A 22869-nucleotide genomic window follows, 5' to 3' on the forward strand; every position below is an offset into this window, starting at 1 on the left:
TGCCAAGCCAAGACCGAATGCCTCAGTGCGGCATGCGCATGTTTATATGCGAGCGCGGGAAACACTCTTCACAATATTGTAACCAACAGCCACACGAACAGAGTTCTGTATTTATAAAAATATAGGAGACCTTATTTGTGGGATTACCCTCGTATCAAGATGTACGAAGAAATGAAGAACATGAGAGGTCGCACCCGTTTTAGAACGCGAGAGGTCGCGCAAAGGCAAGTTGTTCACGCTTAATATTCTAATGAGCTGCTATTTTCCTTTTGCAGTGAATGCTCTGATAAAAATATAAATATGTACCCTGTTTAACTGCCTTTCAAGTAGTACTAACATAAATACCCAGTAACAATATTTTTTCAATGTAAAAAATTAATGAAATATTTTTTGCAAAATCTGGTAAAATTACACGAGTTTTTAAAGAACACGAGAGGTCGCGTGTGAGCAAATTGCCTCAACGTTTGCATTTGTACATTTCAATGAATGATTTGGTCACAATTCAAGATAACACTACAGCACCACACTTCACTGAAAGCCACCATAAACCTCATGAACTTTACTGAAGAAACTTTCTTGGAAATGCAGTCATGTACGAATACACTACGCAAGGGGTCGCTCGAAGGCAATTTGGCGCGGCAGATGCGAGAGTGAAAGAAAACTTAAACTACTCCGGAATGCAGCAGGCAATACACTGACGATAATGTCAGGCGGGAGAGTGGGAGGGGAGGGATGAAAAGAGCGCCTTAAGACCTACAGCGGCTAGCAACAAAATTATTAACAAATATTTAAAAAGTGCAGCAAATTGCCGCAGGTGTGACCTCTCGCGTGTTAATTGCATGCAGTAATGGGTCTTAGAATATATTGTGACGCCGCAAGGGTTGGCATTTCCGAAGTACGCATTGGCGGTTAATTCGAAATCACGTAATTTAAAGTCCGATTTTTGCGTTCCAACGACTTCAAATTAACAAGGTTTTACTATAATCTATGTACGAAGCATGTTTTTTTAAGTAAGGTCCGTTTTGTTGTAGACACTAGTAGTTCGCGCGCATACTGCAACGAGCGTGTGCGTCGTGTACCGGCATGCATTGGGAACAACTGTGCTCAGTTTCAGCTCTGTAGCTAACCTGTACGGTTCTGTTCTGTGCTTTCAAAATGATTAAGACTATCAACTCGCCCGCCGCGTGTGAGGTTTGGTCAGTGATACAGTTTTTGTCAGTAAGGAACCTGTCTGCTGCAGAAATTCATCGACAGATTTGCTAAGTTTATGGTGATACTGTTATGAGTGAAAGCAAAGTGCGTAAGTGGGTATGACAATTCAAAGATGGCCATGACAATGTCCATGATGAGGACCGCTCCAGTCGCCCTTCTTTGATTACAGACGATTTGGTGGCTTCAGTTGAAGCGAAGATTCGTGTGAACAGGCGCTTCACAATAACAGGTCTCTCAAACGAATTTCCTGACGTGTCGAGATCAGTGCTTTACAACATTGTTTCTGAACACCTAAAGTTTAGGAAACTGTGCTCCTGTTGGGTCCCGAAACTCCTAACAGAGGACCACAAAAACCAAAGATTTGAGTGTGTGATGAAGTTCTTGACTCGTTATGACGAAGAAGGTGATGGCTTCTTGAGTGAGATCGTAACTGGAGACGAAACATGGGTTTGGCATATCACGCCCGAATCGAAGCAACAGAGCATGGAATGGAGACACACACACTCACCTGTAAAGGTGAAGGCCAAACAGACTCTGTCCCAGCGCAAAATCATGGCGTTGGTGTTTTGGGATAGGCATGGTGTTCTGTTGGTCGACTTCATGCAACGAGGAACCACTATTAATGCAGAAGCATACTGCCAAACCCTGAGAAAGCTACGCAGAGCGATTCAAAACAAAAGACGCGGCATGCTGACAAAGGAAATTATCCTTCTCCTGACAATGCAAGACCTCACACTACAGGTCAGTTGGAAAGTTTTGGCTGGGAAGTTTTAGACCACCCACCCTACAGTCCTGATCTTGCGCCGAGCGATTACCATCTGTTCCTCCACCTCAAACATCACCTCAGTGGCAACCGTTACAATGATGACGACGACGTGAAAACGGCAGTGAACTCTTAGTTATCGGAGCAGGCGGCAAGTTTCTATGAAGAGGGTATTTTAAAATTGGTTACGAGGTATGATAAGTTTTTTAACAAACTTGGCAACTATGTCGAAAAATAGAGTGAAGTATGTAATTTCTGAAAATAAATTTACTTTTTTGAAATAACCTTTCGTTGTGTACTTATTTTCAAACGGATCTTACTTAAAAAACACGCCTCGTATATAAAATAACTTGTCCTGACTGACAGATTCATCATCCCTCAGCCAAAACTACTGGACATAAAGAAATGAAATTTTGGGGATACATTCATATTACAATGCAGGTGCTCACTAAGGGAGGATTTTCGGATATTTAGTCGCTAAGGGGGTGAAAAGGGGGGTGAATTTTCAAAATGAGTGTGTCTATATCTCGAAAACTGAACAGTTTTAAGGCATGAAAAATTGGCATTAGGAATCTCCTTTAAAAATAAAGAAACATTTATTTTGTTTTTGGAAAATCCCGTTAACTGGGGGGGGAATGTGAAAAAGGGGCTGAACACCTTTTATGTGGATACTTATATCTCAAAAGCTGAAGCTGTTACAGTCATGAAAATTGGTTATTGGAATCCCCTTTAAAAATAAAGAAACACATACATTTTGTTTTTGGAAAATCAACTTAACGGGTGGTGAACAGGAGTGACAAAACGGGTGAATTCTTAAAATGAGTATATCTCAAGAATGTAACATGTTACAGACGTGAAAATTGGTATTTGGAATCTCCCCATAAAAGTAAACGAACACACATAATTGATTTCTAAAAATCCACTTAAGGGGAAATATTAAAAGGGGTAATATTTTTAAATGAGCATATATGCAGTACACTGGGGGGGAGAGGGGTAAAAAGGACTGAAATAGGCTGAATTCTTTTTATGAGGATACACATAAGAAGTGTATTTAAAACAATACACTGTTAAGGGGTTTTGACTGGGGGATAAGGAATGATGACAAAAAATGTACGTTTATATGAAACCGTTTGGATTACGATGTTAAAATGCCGAATGATATCCTAGGTATTAAATAACAGAAGGTTGGGAACAAATTTAACCCCTCGGAGAGTTAAATGGGGGTTAAGATCCGAAAACAAATAAGTTTATATTAATTACTTCCTCCAAAACGGTTTAACGTACGAAGACAAAATTCCAAATAGTGGTATATATTTTAAATCCTAGGTGTGAAATAGGAAAAAATTTAAATGTTCCACCGCTAAAGTGTCAAATGAGGGTAGCTCCATAAACTAAATTAATCATCCCTCCAAAACCGTTTGGTGTACAAGGTTGTAATTGTACGAGAAAGATCTTCTTTTGTGTCCTAGGTGTAAAGTACCGTATACTTCAAAACATTTTTCTCCTGAGGTTTAGATGGTAGTTGACTCAAAAACACAATATCCATTCTTCCGAAACCATTTCAGGCACAAACTTTTTTTTTAATGAACGGTGGTCTTCTATATCCTTGATGTTCATAAATCTTTAAAAATATTCACCCCTTAAAAAAAGGAATCATTCCTCCATTACTGTTCGACATACAAAATCAAAATTCTACAGGTTGGTTGCTTTTACGTCCTAGATGTTAAATCAGATACGGTTTAAAACAAACAAATTCTTCCGTACGAGTTTCAAGTGAGTGGTAGATTATGAAATAAATAATCATTCCCCTAAACCGTTTTATGTACGAACTGAGCACGTATTTTAGAGGTTCAGCTGACAGTGGATTCTCCAAAATTTAAAACTGAATAATAACTTTCACTTTAAAGCCGTGGTGAAGCACGGGTATCTCGCTAGTCTGTTATATGTTTTCTTTTTTCAGGTATTTTCTAAATTTAATTTAGTCACAAATTTGTTCCGTCAGACTGAAGATGTTTTAATTTTTTATAATTTGCTTTATGTTGCACCAACACAGATAAGGTTTTTAAAATTTTTTTTGCTTTACATCGCACTGACACAGATAGGTCTTATGGCGATGATGGGACAGAAAAGGGCTATGAGCGGGTGGGTACAGCCCCGATATTTGCCCGAGGTGAAAATGGTAAAGCACAGAAACCACCTTCAGGGCTGCAGACAGCAGGGTTTGAACCCACTATCTTCCAAATGTAATCTGACAGCTACATGACCCAAACCGTGCAGCCACTTGCTCTGTAGACGGCAAAACCTAAAAGTTATATATTAACTGAGTCAAAACTGAAAAGAAATGGCTTCCATTATAACAAATCAGAGAGAGAGAGAGCAATTCTTTACCTTACCAGTTTTGCATGTAACAAAGTGAGCTGCAGAAGCAACAAGCAAGTTGAAAGCTTTATATAGAAAATCAGAAATGAGCTTAAAGTGGTCCAGGAAAGTGGAATAAAATTAAGCACCCCACGTGAGAGGAGAAGTGTTAAGAAACACATTGTACTGGAAGACATGAGCAAGTGTATTATTCAGAGAAAAATACAGGAATTTATACCCTGAAGAAAGAAGTTCCGACTTTACAAAACTTGGGTGCAGTGCTGCAAAATGACATTAAATATATAGGAAACAAGGAGAATCTTAGACAAACAATGCATTCGATCGGTTTTCAATTTTTAAAAACTCAGAACAAAAAAATTCTTATAGAATGAAGTGATATGTTCAAGTGGTCCTGTTACCTAAGAATGGTGCGGGCAAATTACAGATTATAAAAAAACAAAAGAACAGTCACATGTCACAATGAAACATAGCCACCTGACTTTTGTTTTTTCTAGTGGGTTTAATGTTGCACTAACACATCAAAGGTTTTCAGCAACGAAGGGAGGGGAAAGGGCTAGGATTGGGAAGGTACCAGCCGTGGCTTTAAAGTAAAGCCTCAGCATTCGCCTGGTGTGAAAATGGGGAATCACAGATAACCATCTTCAGGGCTGCGGACAGTGGAATTCGAACCCACCATCTTCCAGCTACGCGACAACCTAACTTATACCATGAAATGGTGCTGGCAGGATGATGATACTACCAGTGATTTAACATCTGATAAGCGCCAGGCAAAAGTGAATTACTGTTCATGCTGGCAGTGTGGGAGGTTTTGTTCCTAAGTACTCTTAATGTTCAAGTGAAAGACAAAATTAAGTGACTATCATGACGAGATGAATAACCAAAACTTCATGACGTGTCTCCATACACAGCTTACTGACGAACATTCCTCAGGCCGCTATTACTGTTAAGGACAACGCACTTCAAGAAGCAGAAAAGATGAAGTTAAAACATGGCTATCTCAAAATAACATAATTTTCCACGAGACGCTAAAACGTGCATGTTACTTGATATTAAGCAGCGTAAGAAATCGACCCCAACATTCACTGTATACAAGCTTTTAAAATCTGCTGGGCATACTGTTAAAATATTGCCCCCCGTATCACTGCAACTTAAACCCAATAGAATACATCTGGAGCAATGTGAAAATTTGCTGAGAAAAATATAAACCAGTCAAATACAGACATACAAAACAATATCAGGGAAGCATTTACCATTATTCTGTAAAAAATGACAAAGGGGTGCAAGTGTAGGAATTGTGGGTGTGGCCAGGCATTAAGGAGTATGAGGGAGGAGTTGGAGAGTTTGAGGGAGATAATTAGGATTCTCTCAAGAGGACAGGAAAGAAAGTTGAATCAGAGATAAGGTTTTTGCAGATGATATTATTCTGTACAGAGTAATAAATAAGTTACAAGAATGTGAGCAACTGCAAAATGACCTTGATAATGTTGTGAGATGGACAGTAGGCAATGGTATGATGATAAACAAGGTTAAATGTCAGGTTGTGAGTTTCACAAGTAGGAAAAGTCCTCTCAGTTTTAATTACTGAGTTGATGGGGTGAAAGTTCCTTTTGGGGATCATGGATTTTTAAATTTTTTTTGCTTTTTGTCGCACCGACACAGATAGGTCTTATGGCGACGATGGGATAGGAAAGGCCTAGGAATGGGAAGGAAGTGGCCATGGCCTTAATTAACGTACAGCCCCAGCATTTGCCTGGTGTGAAAATGGAAAACCATAGAAAACCATCTTCAGGGCTGCCAACAGTGGGGTTCGAACCCACTATCTCCCGGATGCAAGTTTACAGCTGCGCGCCCCAAACTGCACGGCCAACTCGCCCGGTGGGGGATCATTGTAAGTACCTAGGTGTTAACATAAGGAAAGATCTTGGTTGGGGTAATCACATAAATATGATTGTAAATAAAGGGTACAGATCTCTGCACATGGCTATGAGGGTATTTTGGGGTTGCAGTAAGGGTGTAAAGGAGAGGGCATGCAATTCCCTGGTAAGACCGCAACCCTGACAGCTTTTCAGCTAGTCTCATGAGGCTGAGTGAATTTCATTCCAGAAGCCAGTACAGAATTAAAATCCTGGCTAGGAATCAGGCCAAGGGACTCTGGGCAAGAGTCAGGTACACTGCCTTTACATCATGGGGCTGAAAAACTTGTACTGTATGGATTCATCACAATTTTCCAATTCTAAGAATGTGTGGGAGAAAATAAACACCTTTCGAGCATTAAGATATTCTTAAATGTTGACTTTCATCCACAGTGATTATACAATTTAACAATGAAAAGTAACAACTTCATCACATTATTTATGGTGTCAAAGATTCCTCATTGGAGTACTTTCAACTGACCATATTCAGCTGTCTTACCAGAAAAAGCTGTGGTGAAGTTATAACTTTTCATTATTAATTCAAAAAAGTATTATTTATTAATGATGAAATGAAGATAGGCATTAAGGTCAGTTACAATACTAACCAAAAGGGTGAGTGTCAGTAGAAATCTCCACCAATTCCTGTCTTTCAATACACGACTAATATACCGGACAGCATATTATGGAGTCATTTTACAAGTCAAGTGAGAATGTGCATGAAAGAATGAAATATGAGAAACAAAACTAACAAAAATAAAAATAAATATGCAAGGCTGAGGACATACAAACTACTTAGTAAAATTAGAAACATAAATGACTGGAAGAATAAATGAACAAGAGGAAATTAATCTGTAGCAATAATTCTCTTTATCTAAATGCTTAATTATATATCTTTCTGATCACCTGGTGGTAATTCAATGATGTCATCCTGCATCTCTTTACTGGCTTCCTTTACGATTGGGGAAGCAGCAGCCAAAAATGGACATTTCTTGACAGCTTCTATGGCTGAAAAAAGAACGAGGGCTAATCTTACACAAGTGAAATGTGAAACAGTACCGTATTTCAAAAAGCCATAGATGAATAAAATGCAATGATATTTGTCAAAGTTAGCTTTCACTACAGCTTATTCAAGTTACCTGAAATTTTCCAGTGTAAAAATTGAGCCCAAATTTATATCTATAAACAGATTAGACTGCAATGTTGTAGAGGCAATTCATGTATTCATAAGATGCCCAGTGAATTTTTTTCTTCAGATCTATCAAAGAAGCATAACGTTTACCCATAATTTTAACTGAAATGTAGAATTCCCTGTTCTTCTTAATTGGAACAAACTCCTACCATAAACCCTAGGTATCATAAAATAACACTCAATGCAAATGAAAATTATTATATCTAGCCTATTGACAGTAGATTACACAACAAGCTCTGAGCGCCAAGCATATTTGGTTTTAACAAGATATATTGATTTACATAGTGGCATGCACTACTTTTCTTGAACCATATGGATTTTGCACAAAGAAATTATCCTACTATTGGACATTAATAATTATCTCATTAAAAAAAACAAGTTCTTTTCTTCTATCTGCCTTTCCTCTCCCTCTTTGTAGTGATCATATGCTATGAGTGTCATTTGGTTTTAACTGGATGTAATGGTACACTATTATCATTACTTCACTAAAAAACACATTTTTTTTCTTCCATCTGCTATTTTTACTCCCTTATTTTCAATTGACTGTACCACCTAGCTTGAACAGGGATTGGAGGATGAATGTTCTTCCTGTTATCATAACAGTTCCTTGAAACTCTAACTCAAAGTTAGTGGGATTCAAACACATGATGTTTGGATAGGGATGTCCACAGTACTTTAATGCCTCCCTCACTAAAACAAAACATTCTTTTTTACAATATCAGCATTAGTTGAAAAATAAGGTTTGCTGAAGAACTAACTCAAAGATACAAAATTTGTAGTACTGAGTAGATATTGTACATTCAACATGTATTATTTAAGAATTAGATAGGCTTTTTGTTTGCTTTGTATTGAACCTATAAACACCTCAGTAAACCACGCCATGAAAAATTTTCCATTGACTTATGCTGGTGCAGTATCTACTGTATAGGTATATAGTGCATCCCTACCTTAGATAGCAGTATGCAATTTAATGGACATCCAGTTTCCCTTTCCAATACATAAATTGTACCACTAGCGTTAGCCTTGTCTTTTCATGAGCTGCTGCCAAATATTTTTAAATATCAATATATGGTTGAATAATAATACAGGGTTATTCACCTAAGATGTTACATAGAAATAACATATAAACAATTAAGATATCGGTGTTCTGTTTTCATATTGTAAAAATAATGTGCTACGAATTCTCCTGGGGTGATTAATAACCGAGGTATTGAGACTAACTCCATATTTTTAAATGGAACGGCACAAATTCATACGGCTGGCCTGAAAGTTCAACTGTGTACAAGTTCAAATATGTATTTTCAAAATCAGACAGTTATTTTTTGAGACATCAATAAGAACAGCATGCGCGGTTTTGCATGCCGCATCAGACAGCATGCTGTCGGGCAAGGACATATTGACGTGCAAGAAGTTTCCTGGTTGTGATTCCAGCCACGGAATGGATACCAGGCATGTAAGCATATCGTAAACATGTGATGGGTTTGCAAAGTGTGTATGACAGGCGAACTCATAACAGGACAGGGGGGATCAATGTTTTTAAAAGGAATAAAGTAATTACTTTGACTTCAAAGGAACATAACAAAAGCTATAATTGTCACTCGTTTGAGTGTACAGTACATACTACTATATGAATTGAGAAATAATCATAAACAGGACACCTGAAGAGCTCCTTTTAGAAAAGCAAATTAATAATGAACAATGTCCGAGGTAGACTTCATTTGAAATGATTCTAAGGGCGTAGGCATGGGAACATAATATCTCGTCAGTGTAATTGTTATGGCGCTTAGATTTTGCATTTAGAGACCGTGTTGGTTGTTATTTCAGGTGAAGGAGCAGTGTTACTACCAATGCTGGATTATTTGGGTTGGGATAGGTTAGACATTAGGAAACAAAGAGCTCAACTTATTAAGTGGGATGTTCAGAGCTGATAGTGGTGAGATGGCAGCAACACTATTATTTATTTATTTTACACGCATTAATCTTCGCGGAGCTCAAGCGCAATTGTAATAGCATGCATTCAGGAGACCGCATGTTCGAGTCCTGCCTTGCCTGACCTGTAAGTGATTTTCACAGTGTCCCTTGTTCAACACCAGCAAAATGCCGGATTGGTACATTTGAGATAGGCCACGGTTGAGGGCCTTTTCAAATCCTTCCCATTCCCATCCGTGGGGAAAGACGCCAAACTGACAGCAACCTGTTACACATGGATTTCAAAACAAAAAAAACACTTTAATCTCCCTTCCCCATTGTGTGTTTGCCAGTCATACAATAATGTTGCACACTCAGGGTATGTTACGGCAAATCACATTATGTGTACAGTAGTTTACAGTACATGCCTGGTATGCGTTCTGTGGCTGGAATCAATGCCAAGAAACAGCTTGCATGCCAATACGTCCTTGACCAACCGCATGCTGTTTGATGCGGCACGCAAAAGTCCAAATGCGGTTTTTATTGATATCTCACAAAGTTAACTGTCCAATTTTGAAAATACTTACATATTAGAACTTGTAAACAGTTGACCTTTTAGGCCAGCTCTATGTATTTGTGCCGTTCCATTTAAAAATATCGAGTTAGTATCAATATCTCGGTTATTAATCACCCCATAAGTATAAGTAGCACATTATTTTACAAGCCCCTGGGTATCATTTAAGAAATATGAAAACAGAATGCCGATATCTTTAATGGTTTAGACGTTATTTCTGTCGAACATCTTAGGTGAATAACCCTGTATATCACAGTATCACACTATTTTGTCCCCATCTGATGCCACTTTTAAGCCTCAAAGACCATTTGAAGGGGTGACAAATAGCTTTTTAGTAAGAGATATTTATATTATGGTAATTTTTTTGTGTCTCCATTTACATGTCACATCATAATTAACTAAATACCTGGATCACATCCAGTTGAAAGTTTTATAAAAACTAAAATAACATACGAGGATGCTACTACAAAAGTATAAACTACATATGGTTTAACAAATAAAAGGAATGTTCAAACCCATATACCTACACCTCAGTAAATTATTCTGCAAAGAATTTCTTTTGTTTTCAATTTTAGATAGGGGATGAAAGCATGAAAAATATTAAGGACAACTTGAATTTATTTGTAGAAAAAACCAGCACAATGGTTTTAGTAGTCTCTTGTATAGCACTGAATAAGTATGGGCTAATACGTTCTGTTGAATTATTTTGTTCTTCTTCCAGGTTAAACTGTGTAGTTGTTTTATGTACTTTCCATACAGTTTTCCAGTATTTAAAATTTGTTGCAGTATTGTCACGGCGACTGAATTACCCCTAATCAATCCAAAGTAACCAATCTCCCAAGGCAGCTAAAATCAACTACAAAAGTGGTTGTTGTGCCTCCCCTTTAAATAGGCTCCTCTCCCTCTGGCTGAGGTGGCCATAGCTGGACCATGGCTCTACAGCTCTGCATCCTGACTGACCAACCAAGCAGAGTAGACTTCGGCTTACCGGTGACCATGGCTCTACCATGGCTCTGCAGTCGGGAGACGGAGAGGGGCAGGTCCCCACCATCGGCTGTCCTGAGAATGGTTTTCGATTCTCCTATACTAAGGCGAATGCCAGGACAGTTCCTAGTAGAGGCCACACCTGCCAATCCCCTCACCTTCTCTATAAATCACCTTGGGACTTATAGGCCTGAGAGAAAGAGTCGCCTTCTAACAGGCCCGCCATACCCCTTCAGGGTATGGAATGACAACAATTTTAGTATTATTAGTCTGGCTGACGTAAGCCCCACGGACACTCCTGAAACATCTGGAACGTATGAGTCACTCGGCAGGTAGCTGGGAGTTACTGTTGGTTTTGCGTAACTTGAGGGTTCGTCCTGTATGTTCATGCTCTGACCTAGAGTCCACTGTTGGCTTCAGTTCATACAACAAACGGTTTTCAAGGAATGATTATTAATTTTGGAATGTGACACTCATTTCAACCCTACACAATTGGAATGTTTTGAAACCCTACATTAATTAACATCTAGACAGTGGCGGCCGGTCAATACGTGCTACCGGGCTCCAGCACGTAGCTTGGAACTGTAAGGAATATTATTTATGTACAGTACAATTACCCTGGTGCCTTTTCGTTGTTTTGAGTACGATATGAATTTGTGTTTTGTGAAAATCAGGACGAGATCTGTCGAACACCTAGCGCCGTTCTCCCGGGGAACAAAGCTCGTGCTCATGTGAAGTGAGCCCTTGCCTGTAGCCTGAAGGAAGCAATACGCAGGCGCAGCCAAGCTTGCAACACTCCCCCTAGCCGGCGGAGTATACCGTAAACCGGGATCAACTTTCACTGATCCCGTCTATAGTTACTTCCTCTCCCGCAAGGGGGTAGAAGTACTCGATGTCTCCTGCTACCTTGATGTTGAACGTGGTAAGCGAGTCTGCCACTAGAGAGTAGCATCGTCTGGGGTCGAAAGTAAAGCGTAAGTGGAGGCAATCTCTCTCACACATGCTTATTAAAATATCCATCTTCCTTTTGTGTAAAAAATAAGGAATTCGTAGGTGAGTCAAAGAATATTTGACTGACCCTAAATGTTATCCCGCATTACAATGTAATTTACTCTGGTGAAATGAAATAGCGTATGGCTTTTAGTGCCGGAAGTATCCGAGGACATGTTCGACTCGCCAGATGCAAGTATTTTGATTTGACTCCCGTACGCGACCTGCGAGTCGTGATGAGGATGAAATGATGATGAAGACAACACATACACCCGATGATTGTTAAAATTCCAGACCCTGCCGGGAATCGAACCCGGGATCCCTGTGACCAAAGGCCAGCGCGCTAACCATTTAGCCATGGAGCCGGACATTTATTCTGGTAATAGGGGAGGTCTCAATGAATCAGTTGGCAGCTCTTTCAGTTGCTTTGTGCGGTTTTAAATCTCGCGGTTATATTACTGGTGCGTGTTTTTTCTGTCATTGTATTAGTGCTAAAGTTTATACGGAAATTTATCATTATTTATCCACTGCAGTATATCATCATCATCATCATCTGTTTACCCTCCAGGTTCGGTTTTTCCCTCGGACTGAGCGAGGGATCCCACCTCTACTGCCTCAAGGGCAGTGTCCTGGAGCTTCAGACTCTTGGTCGGGGATACAACTGGGGAGTATGGCCAGTACCTCGCCCAGGCGGCCTCACCTGCTATGCTGAACAGGGGCCTTGTGGAGGGAGGGGAAGATTGGAAGGGATAGGCAAGGAAGAGGGAAGGAAGCGGCCGTGGCCTTAAGTTAGGTACCATCCCGGCATTCGCCTGGAGGAGAAGTGGGAAACCACGGAAAACCACTTCCAGGATGGCTGAGGTGGGAATCGAACCCACCTCTACTCAGTTGATCTCCCGAGGCTGAGTGGACCCCGTTCCAGCCCTGGTACCACTTTTCAAATTTCGTGGCAGAGCCGGGAATCGAACCCGGGGGGGTGGCAGCTAATCACGCTAACCACTACACCATAGAGGCGGACCACTGCAGTATATATAAAGTGAAATTAAATTAGTGTTCTTAGTGAGGATCTATATTCCCACGATTCTATTTGCACTGATGTAAGTTGCGCCATTAGGTTAGCAAAAACAATATTTCTCGAATGAATTATTTATCTCGTAGACAGTTGTCGAAGTATTCATCTGCTTCCAAATTAATGTTGTTTTTGTTTGTTCTGAGTTACAAATTGTGAGAAAAGTTGTATTATTATTATTATTATTATTATTATTATTATTATTATTATTATTATTATTATGATTATTATTAAAAAGTTTGAAGTATGCGTTGTTCATCATGGCAATATGCAGATTTAAAACAGCGTATTTAGCTTGTTTTTTGTAGCACGTAGGACGATTTTTTCACGAGCCGCCACTGCATCTAGAGCGTAGATGCGACCAACCTGTGAAATTTTGATTTTGAACATAAAAGAGTAATGGAGGAAAGACTGTTTTGTTTTAGGGGTAGAATATTTTAAAAATAATTCTTATTTAATATCTAGGATAAAGGAGACCAACTTTCATATAAAATTTGAAGTTCGTACATGAAAAGCTTTTGGAAAAAATATTGTAATTTTCAGAGTCAGCCTCCATATAAACTCTTTATGGGAGAGACATTTTGAAGCTGGATTAAGTAGCTCAGATGGTTAAAGCGCTGGCTTTTTGAGCCCAAGTTGACAGGTTTGTTTCTGGCTCAGTCCAGTGGTATTTGAAAGTACAGTAGAAGTCTGCTATAGCGAGTAAGGCATATAACGAGAACTCCATTATAGCGACGACTTTTTTCTGTCCCTTCAAAATTCCTATATTAAACTGTGTATCGTCCTTCGGTTACAGCGAGAACCCTATCACTGGCGCATCCGTTATTACGAGCGATTAAGCGCGCCCAATTTTTTCCGTTACTGATATTTATGCACCCCAGCGATGATATTGCATGTGATCGATTACCTTCGGCACCGTTTCCTTGCTATGTGCACTAGCGATTTCTCTCGTCGACATTCTAAGGCGATGTCGGAGTCGATTAGTAATATCCGTCGACAGCTGTTCCGTAAAGAAAATTCGAAATGAAAGAGAACATATTTTCGTAATAAATGCATAAGTAACGTGTCCGATAACGGTCGTTAACTCGTTAAAAATTAAGGCTGACTAAACGACCGCTTAATTTTGAGGCTAAATACTGCAATTAAGTAAGAATGGGATACACCTCGAGATATGACAGAGTGCTTAATTGATTTCATACTTTAGTTTGTATTTTGTCGCGTCTGGTTAAATTACGGAAAGGCTATTATGAAAATTTATAGCGAGAAAGGTATAATTTTTCTACCGGCGCTTGAAGTGTGTTTTCATCATATGTTTAGTACGGTTAAGTTAGGATACGTAACGCTGTTTGAATAAGAAAACTGAAACGTTTGCAACAAAATGCAATCGATCATCTTCGGTACGGTATAGTTTTCTCACTTTGTGCATTTGCGAGCTCTCTCGTTGACATTCAAAGGCGGTGTTGGAGTTGATTAGTAACACCCATCGACTGCTGTTCTGAAAAGAAAACTCGAAATGAAAAAGAGGATAGCACGTTTTCGTAATAAATGCGTAAATGACGTGGCCGATAGCAGTTGTTAACTCGTAAAATTAAAGACTGAACAAACGATATCTTAATTTTAATGTTATATACGGAAATTACGTAAGAATGTCATACACCTCGAGATATGGCAGAGTACATCACTGATTTCAGAGGATATTTCATATCTTCTCGTGTCTAGTTACGGCTATTTACATGTAAATTTTTCGCGAGGAGGTTATTTCTCTACATGCGTTTCAAATATGTTTTCATGATAGGCTACATATACGGTTAGGTTAGGTGACGCTGTTTGAAGAAGAAAGCTCAGGTGTTTGCCACAGAAATCTCTGGAGAGATACCATATTTCTCCGACTCCAAGACTTTTTTTTCTCAGAATCTCATGAGAAAACTCAAGGATTGTTGCATTCGCGGCCTAACAGTAAGTTAATTGATACCACTGGCAACTACCGCGGTAACCACACCGCCTCTTTTCATACGCGCACAGAACTCATTAACAATAAACGACCGCCTCTTTACTACACATCGCTACCGGTTGTACAGTGTACAGTCCCTGTGTGTTTCTCAAATCTGCAGAATGGCATCAAAACATGCGACCCTTCGAATTCTTAGAACAGCCATGGCTACTCAGTGGCAGAGTCATAACGCGTCTATTGCACTTGACGCTTAGTAAAATTAAGTTTTATAGACAGCAGGAATATTTTCATGATGGATAGTCGTATTGTAAAGATACGTGGAAAAGGCAAATTTTCAACAGGTTCTAGTCGATATTATGATGCCAAGTTTAAGTTAATGTTTATTAAACACTCGGAAATGTAGAATAATTGTGCAGCCGCAAGAAAATAAGGCATAGGCCTAACTAAAGCCAATATTTGGCGTTAGCGTGAAGACAAAAAAAATTAAGAAAAAATGCGCACCGGTACTGTACAAAAAATGCATCCAGTGGTCCGCAACAAGGACGCTTTAAAGAAGTCGATGATGAAATTGTGAGGTATATGCACGAAAAACGCAAAGGCGATTGGCCATACCGTGGCGCAATAAACTCGTTCGTTGACTTTCAACGTTCGCGATTAGGCCTATACATCGCTAGCCGCTGAATTTGGCCGCACCCGACAAGCGAGACGTGCGTGTAGCGGTAGCCGGTTATATCTGACGTTGCATAAAAGTAACAGTTTTATAGGCAGCAAGAATAATTTCCTGATGGTTTGTTGTATTGTAGAGACGCATGGAATAGGTATTGCCGGAAAATTTTCAATGAGTTATCTTCGGTATTATGATGCCAATGTTAAGTTAATGGTCCTTAAACCCGCGGAAATAAAGAATAATTGTGCAGCCGCAAAACAATGAAATACGGTGTGACGAAAGTTAATGTTCGGCATCTAAAAATAGTCTAAAAATGCGTAGGCTTGTATGATTTTACAAACTTCTTTTTGAGCCTGATTTAAATTTTTTGAAGGAAAAAGTGGGGTTAATCTTGGATTTGGAGGAATACGGAACTAAATTTTTTTCAGAATGAAATTAAACATACACTTTCACGTAGTATCGGATTACGAAAAATAGCAAACAAGTAAGTCGTAGTGTGGATATCATCTGCGGAAACGCAAGTTTTGAACAAACCGATTGCTGTTTCATACCGACTTTAAAGTGCATGAAGAGTTTTCCGACTTTTATACAAAAAACGGATATAACGACAATCCGTTATAGCGAGTAAATTTTTCGCTGTTATGAATTCTCGCTATAACGGACTTCTACTGTATTCAAATACATCAGTCCCCAGTGGTAATTTACCGGCATATAAAAGAACTCCAGTAGGACAAACTTTCAGCACCTCGGCATCTCAGAAAACCATAAAAGTAGTTACTGTGACATAAAATCAATAATAATATTATTATTAAAACTACCATGTCCAGTATGTACATGATCAATATTATTCATGGTAATTCATCATTCTTTCAATTTAACATTTCAACTTGAAGGTTTATTAAATGACTGTGAACTATGGAAGGTGAAGCACAAAACAGGCAGCACCAGCAGGCTGCAAGGGAAGGTAAAGGAAATAGTGTTAAAATTTTTTTTTTTTTTAAATATTTCCTTAAAATGAATTCTTACTGAAGTGTAAGAAAACTTGTTTGGAGCAGAGAATTACCAAGGAAAAGTGAAGAGATAATGTACAAAATGTACTATGTACTCATGCTGATTTATGCAGCGGAGACTTGAACTTTGACTAGCAGGCAAGAGAGTAGAATTCAAGCCAGTGAGATGAAATTCCTAACTAGTATGATAGGAAAGAAAAGGAAAGACAGAGTGAGAAATGAAGATGTTAGGAAGTTGGGATAGGAAAGCTAAATGAGAGAGTTGAAAAGAATAAACTAAGGTGGTTTGGACATGTAAATAGGATGGAGGAGAATAGAATTCCAAGACAGATGCTGGGGGCAAAGTGCGAGGGCAAGAGAGCAAAAGGAAGACCTAGAACAAGGTGGACTGAATCAGTGAAGAGCGGCAAAAGAAGATAAAATTTAGACTGGGACAAGATAGTGGAAGAGAAATGGTGGAAGGAAAGAGGAAGATGGAGAAGTGCCATAAATACCCCGACCTGGCAGGAGCTTGATAAGGGATGATGATGATGATGATGATGATGATGATGATGATTTCCTTGAAACCATGAATATGAGTAATGCAATAAAGGAAGCTTCCAGAGCAACAGGGTGTTCTGCAAAAACTGTGTATTTATGACATCAGGAAGGAACAATAGGAACAGGGTGTTTAAAGAACAAATGAATTAAGCTCTTGGATATACAGTAGCCTACGTGACCTTAAATCAGCAGTACATAACTGCCAACAAAATATAAACACACTATACCATTTTAAAAGTTTATTATGTTATTATACTAATGGCACTAGAGACTACAAACATTTGCAGTTTACCTTCTTCATTAGAATTTGCCGATGTTAACGTGCTGGTGAAGCGAGATACGACGGGACAATACTGGCCGTAGGTTTTAATAAGATTACTACCGTAGTTGCAGATAAATGATGTTGACAGACGGGTCAAGAATGGACAAGGCATTTTCTTTGCGGAATCAGAGAGTTCTGTAAGAGAAATATGAATGTATAAGTAAACAACAATTATCATCATCATGTGAACTCATGATCAGTCACTAGTAATATGTTACAATAATAATATATATCCCAGTGGTATAGACACTGCCCAAAAATAACCATCAAAAGTCTTAAAGATCAATGACAAAGTATAAGATAAAGACCTTAGACTACTACTTATTACAGAATAGCAAGGAAAGAATAAGAACTCTGACTGTGAGCACTGTGCTACTATTTTAGAGTAATTCTGATATTATGGCTAATACTGACTGCTGAAGTTTATACAATAGTTTACTATAAAGGAAGTAAGCTTGCTGTTTCACAAGACTACGGATATCATGATCATAGCCATGGGACTTCTGAATCACAGTAACATAATAGTGTACAAGATATCAAGCAAGAGATCTGCATAGGATGATAGTGCAGAATGCTCTTCAGTAAATAAAATTAGCATTCAAATAATTTCAGGCAAATAGTGTAACCACTAAAAAGGAGTTTGAGGTACACACAAGGGATGAGCAAGGAGCTATCTTGATGAAGACAAAAGCTCCTTAAATCTGGAACTCTGTCTCCCAATTTCTGTGTTCCAAAATACTGTCACATTCACGACCCATACACAACTCTCTTGATGGACTTCCCTCATCAATATGTTTTGCAGTCAGTTGGAAACAAATTCCAATTCAAAATTATTTTTGTTTCTTTTATTCACAGCAAATGAGTGCAGTTAACTTTGATGGATTTGAGCAATCAATATAAATTCAACAAGTAGGTGTTGTCATCCAGCAAATTAAGCCATGATTGCATTTTAGATGAGTGTTGACACCAGAGTAAGGCTTGGCAAGACAATCCAGCTGTCAGATGGAGCTGACCACTTCCTACACAGGGAGGCACGAGTTGATGTTAATACTGTGCTTGGTAGTTCTTCACTTAGCCTTCCCAGAACAAAAATGGAATGCAGTAAACCTCGGAACTGGATAGGGAGTCTCCAGGGTTGCTGACTGAATGTAACTGCTGGGCTATTTTTGTAGTAGGAGAGAAGATAGTATTGATTCTATGCTGCAGGACTTTACTCATCTGGTCAATTGATGGTATGAATGGCGTACAGGCAACTTTTCCTGTAGGATGGGGTATTCTTTTGATTGGTGTGAAGGCTGAAAGACTACTGAAATATATTCCCTGCTGTAGCCTTTCTTTAGTGGCAGCACCTTATATCAGGCATTTGCTCATTCTTTCATTGCAATAGTCAAACTACTGTTTATCGAAGGATGCCAATTACAAGTCAATTGAAAGAGAAACGTTCGGCTATTATCGGGAAATAGCTTTTACAACCGCATATTGCACTAAGAACTCTTAAACTACAATTTGACACCAAAGAACATTTATGTGATGCCACCTGTCAAAACAAGACATCCACCAGGTTAAGAACCTATTTTGGCAGTACTGTGCTTGAGGTCAATCATTATAACTTTGGAACTGTCAGTCCAATTTCAAAAAACAAAGTATCATTGTGAAGCCTATATAATACCCTACAAACTTAAAAACATTTTAGTTGGTGAAGCTGTTAGCGATGAACATCTCCATGAAAAAACTATTTTGCGACATTGTCAACAAATTTGCATAACATCCAACTTTACAACACAGCAAGCAAAAACGTCTGATTACTCCACCATTGATAAGATGACTGCAACGGCAGGTACGGGCTAGGAAAAGCGGCGGCCCGAAGGGGCTGGATGAAGGTCGCATTAAGCGAAAGATACCAACACCAATTAACAACGATATCTCGCCAAGCTTCTTTAATTACAAGTTCGGAAACTTTAACTGCTTTAAAAACATCAAGTAACAACAATTTACAATTAAGAGGATAATACCCGTATATACATTCAGAATTATTACAAAACACTAATGAGGGAGCCAGCCCTCTCTACCAGGTACAAGTTCACATGCATACGTGAAGGGTTTCGCTTTGCAACTTTCCGAACATAATATGAAAGACCTTCTAATATTACAATAAGGTTGAGAATAAATTAAGCATGGCCTTCCGAATTCTTAACCAACGCAACGCCCGAAGGCACATAGAGAATCCGTAGTGGATTACAATAACGTAGAAAAGCAACACCTACTTAACCCCACAATGGAATGTTTCGGCCATGAAAATACTTTCTTTAAACTGAATCAAACACATCAACTAGAAATCTTAAATAAAGATCGAATCCAAAGCACAAAGTTCCTATCATTACACAGTGACAAGCCTCGTTTTTACCTCAGGCACCTTAAATTTCGACATCTTAAGGGGACAGTACAATAGCAAGATCCCTCTTTCTCTCTTACCTCCGCGCTAGCGTGCCGGGTTCGAGGGGCTAGAAGGCAAGCCCAGGAGATAACAGACTGCTCAGAGTGCCAACAGCCGAATCGCCCGGGCGGCCGAGGAGAACGACCGCGAGCCGAGCAGCGGTCACGTGGACCGAAACTCCCCTCTAGAAGAGAAGGGAGTTGCAGAGGGGCGCGAAGCAAGAGAGATAGAGAGAGCTCGGAAGGGAGGGAGGACTCTTCAGGGCGAGAATACTTCTACATTTCCCTGAAGACATGCGGAACGGGCAAAAATACATTTATTCCATAAGAGGGGCAAGGATAGGAAATAAAATACATGTAAATACATCAAATTACACAATACATAGTACAGCTTGCAAGCACATACACTGTAAAAACACTGGAGAAAGATAGTCTGGGAGGGGGATCACAGTTTACACGGTTCAATGACTATATTCCAAAAAAAAAAAAAAAGAGATAAAAAACAGCTCTGCAGAATGAAAATTGAGAACGCAGCTTACAAAAGAAGTATAGATATAACTTTTGCTAGACACATTCACGTAATCGCTAAACCTTATGTCTCATGCTTCTCATATAAATTACCCTGTACATAATAAATGTTTATTGAAATAATGTTAAGTTAAAATAGAGAAAAAGATGTATATAGATATAAAGAAAATATAAATGTATGATGAAATAAAAAATAAAAGAAGTGATGAAATAAAAATATTATATTTTATTTTAGACATCATTTTATTTTAGACCATCATCAAGCTAACAAGTTCCAACGCGCTCTGTAAACGGGCATAACAAAGAAAGAAGAAGAATTTTAGACATTTACATGCCTTTAAAGTGAATGGAGACACTGCCTCTGCCTAGTCTTTTGTAGTTAAAAATAAATGTGATAGCGAGGAATGTTCCAAAAGTACGACTATTAAGCATGACTGTAGGGTTGATAAGACAGAGATAGGGGAGTTTAAAAAAGTAATTATGACTGGTGGAAAATGTAAACAGCCTATAAGCTTGAAGCAATTGTTAACGAGTGTGAAAACAGGTATGTACCTTTAAAGATGGTAAGGATGGTAAAGATCCACTGTATTATAACAGAGAAATGAAGAGATTAGGAAGGAGATGCAGGTTGAAAATAAGTAGAGTTAGAATTGTTTGTGGAAGTAAGGAGAGACTGAAAGAACTTTCCAGGAAATTGAATTTAGCAAAGAAGTCAGTTAAGGATAACATGAGAGCAAGCATAATTGGCAGCAACATGAATATTAGTGAAAAATGAAAGGGTTGTATAGGTGCTTTAAAGCAAAAACAGGTTCTAGGAAGGACATTCCAGGAGTCACTAATGAACAAGGGGAGTGTACATGTGAGGATTTATAGAAGGCAGGAGCATTTAGTCATCAGTATGTAAAGATATTTGGATATAATGATAATGTCCAGGTAGAGGAAGCAACTAATAAAACCAAAGTACTGAAAGTTGCCTATAATAACAACAGATATTTACAAAAAAGGTACAAAAGTTGAAAACTAGAACAGCAGCTGCAAAATGATAAGATTCCTGGAGATATACTAAAGGCAATGGGTTGGGATATAGTACCATATCAGAAGTACTTATTTGATAACTATTTGCATACAGGAGCTATACAAAATGAATGGAGAGTTGCTATATTAGCACCAGTGTACAAAGGGAAGAATGATAAACATACAGCAGATAGTTGCAGGCCAGTCATGTATTGCATGTAAGCTCTGGTAAAGCATGCTTTCTCATTATAGGAGATGCGTTTGCATTTGCAAAATTACTATCTGGTTAGATAGAAGGCAGTTTGGGTTTAGGAATGAAATCCCACAGAGATACTGGAATCACAGATAAGGTTTCCTGTAGATTATGTTATACTGTATAGAGAAATAAAAGTTACAGGATTGTAAGCGATTGCACGAAGACCTCAAACAATGGTACGACGGTAATCTGGGTGAAAAGTCACTTTCTAAGTTTCACCAAGAGGAAACGTTCTCTCAGTTTTAATTACGGTGCTGATGGAGTGCAAGTACCTTGTGGAGATCACTGTAAGTACCTAGGTATTAATATAAAGAAGGATCTTCATTGGGGTAACCACATAAACGGGATTGTAAATAAAGGTTACAGATCTCTTCATATGGTTATGAGGGTATTTAGGGGTTGTAGTAAGGATGTGAAGGAGAGGGCATATAAGTCACTGGTAAGCCACAATTAGAGTAAGATTCCAGTGTATGGGAGACTAACCAGAACTGCCCGATTTGAGAACTGTACGTGATACAAAGGAAAGCAGCACGATTTGTTTGGGGTGATTTCCTACAAAAGAGTAGTGTTACAAAAATGTTGCAAATCTTGGGCTAGGGAGACTTAAGAGTAAGGAGACTAGCTGCTAAACTCAAGTACGTTCAGAGCTGTCAGTGAAAGGATGGTGTGGAATGCGATCATAGGTAAATAAGCTTGAATGTAATTTTTTTAAATTAGGAAAGATCATAATATGAAGATAAATTTGGAATTCAAGAGGACAAATTGGGGCAAATATTTGTTTATAGAAAGAGGAATTTGGGATTGGAATAATTTACTAATGGAGGTGTTCAATAAATTTCCAACTTCTTTGAAATCATTTTAAGAAAAGACTAGGGAAACAACTGATACAGAATCTGCCACCTGGGTGACAGCCTTAAATACAGATCAATGGTGACTGACTGACTGATATTGTATGCAAGTACGTACAGTGAATGATTCATATCTCAACTCGAAGGAATTGCTTGCAAGTGTCATGTGACTGGTAGATGATGAACCATTCTGCATCAATAAATAGCAAGGCAAATGACACACACAGTATGACTGATCATTTCTTGCTCCTTTCCTTTGGATCTTTTCCAGTTCTCAAATCAAGTAATCTTGGTGAAGATGCACTGGAACAATACCCTA

General features: G+C 38.7%; 1 protein-coding gene across 2 annotated transcripts in view; it reads right to left on the reverse strand.

Annotated features, from left to right (window-relative positions):
- Positions 1–22869, reverse strand: part of Alas (5-aminolevulinate synthase) — a 164031-nt gene that overhangs the window by 69482 nt on the left and 71680 nt on the right. For both annotated transcript variants that reach the window (XM_067141326.2, XM_067141327.2), the window contains exons 3-4: positions 17442–17606; positions 7171–7272 (exon numbers count right to left, since the gene is read on the reverse strand). In XM_067141326.2, coding sequence (XP_066997427.2) covers positions 7171–7272; positions 17442–17606 — 267 coding nt within the window. The remainder of the gene's footprint in view (positions 1–7170; positions 7273–17441; positions 17607–22869) is intronic.

The sequence above is a fragment of the Anabrus simplex genome, chromosome 2 (assembly GCF_040414725.1).
Source record: "Anabrus simplex isolate iqAnaSimp1 chromosome 2, ASM4041472v1, whole genome shotgun sequence".
NCBI classification, from domain to species: domain Eukaryota; kingdom Metazoa; phylum Arthropoda; class Insecta; order Orthoptera; family Tettigoniidae; genus Anabrus; species Anabrus simplex.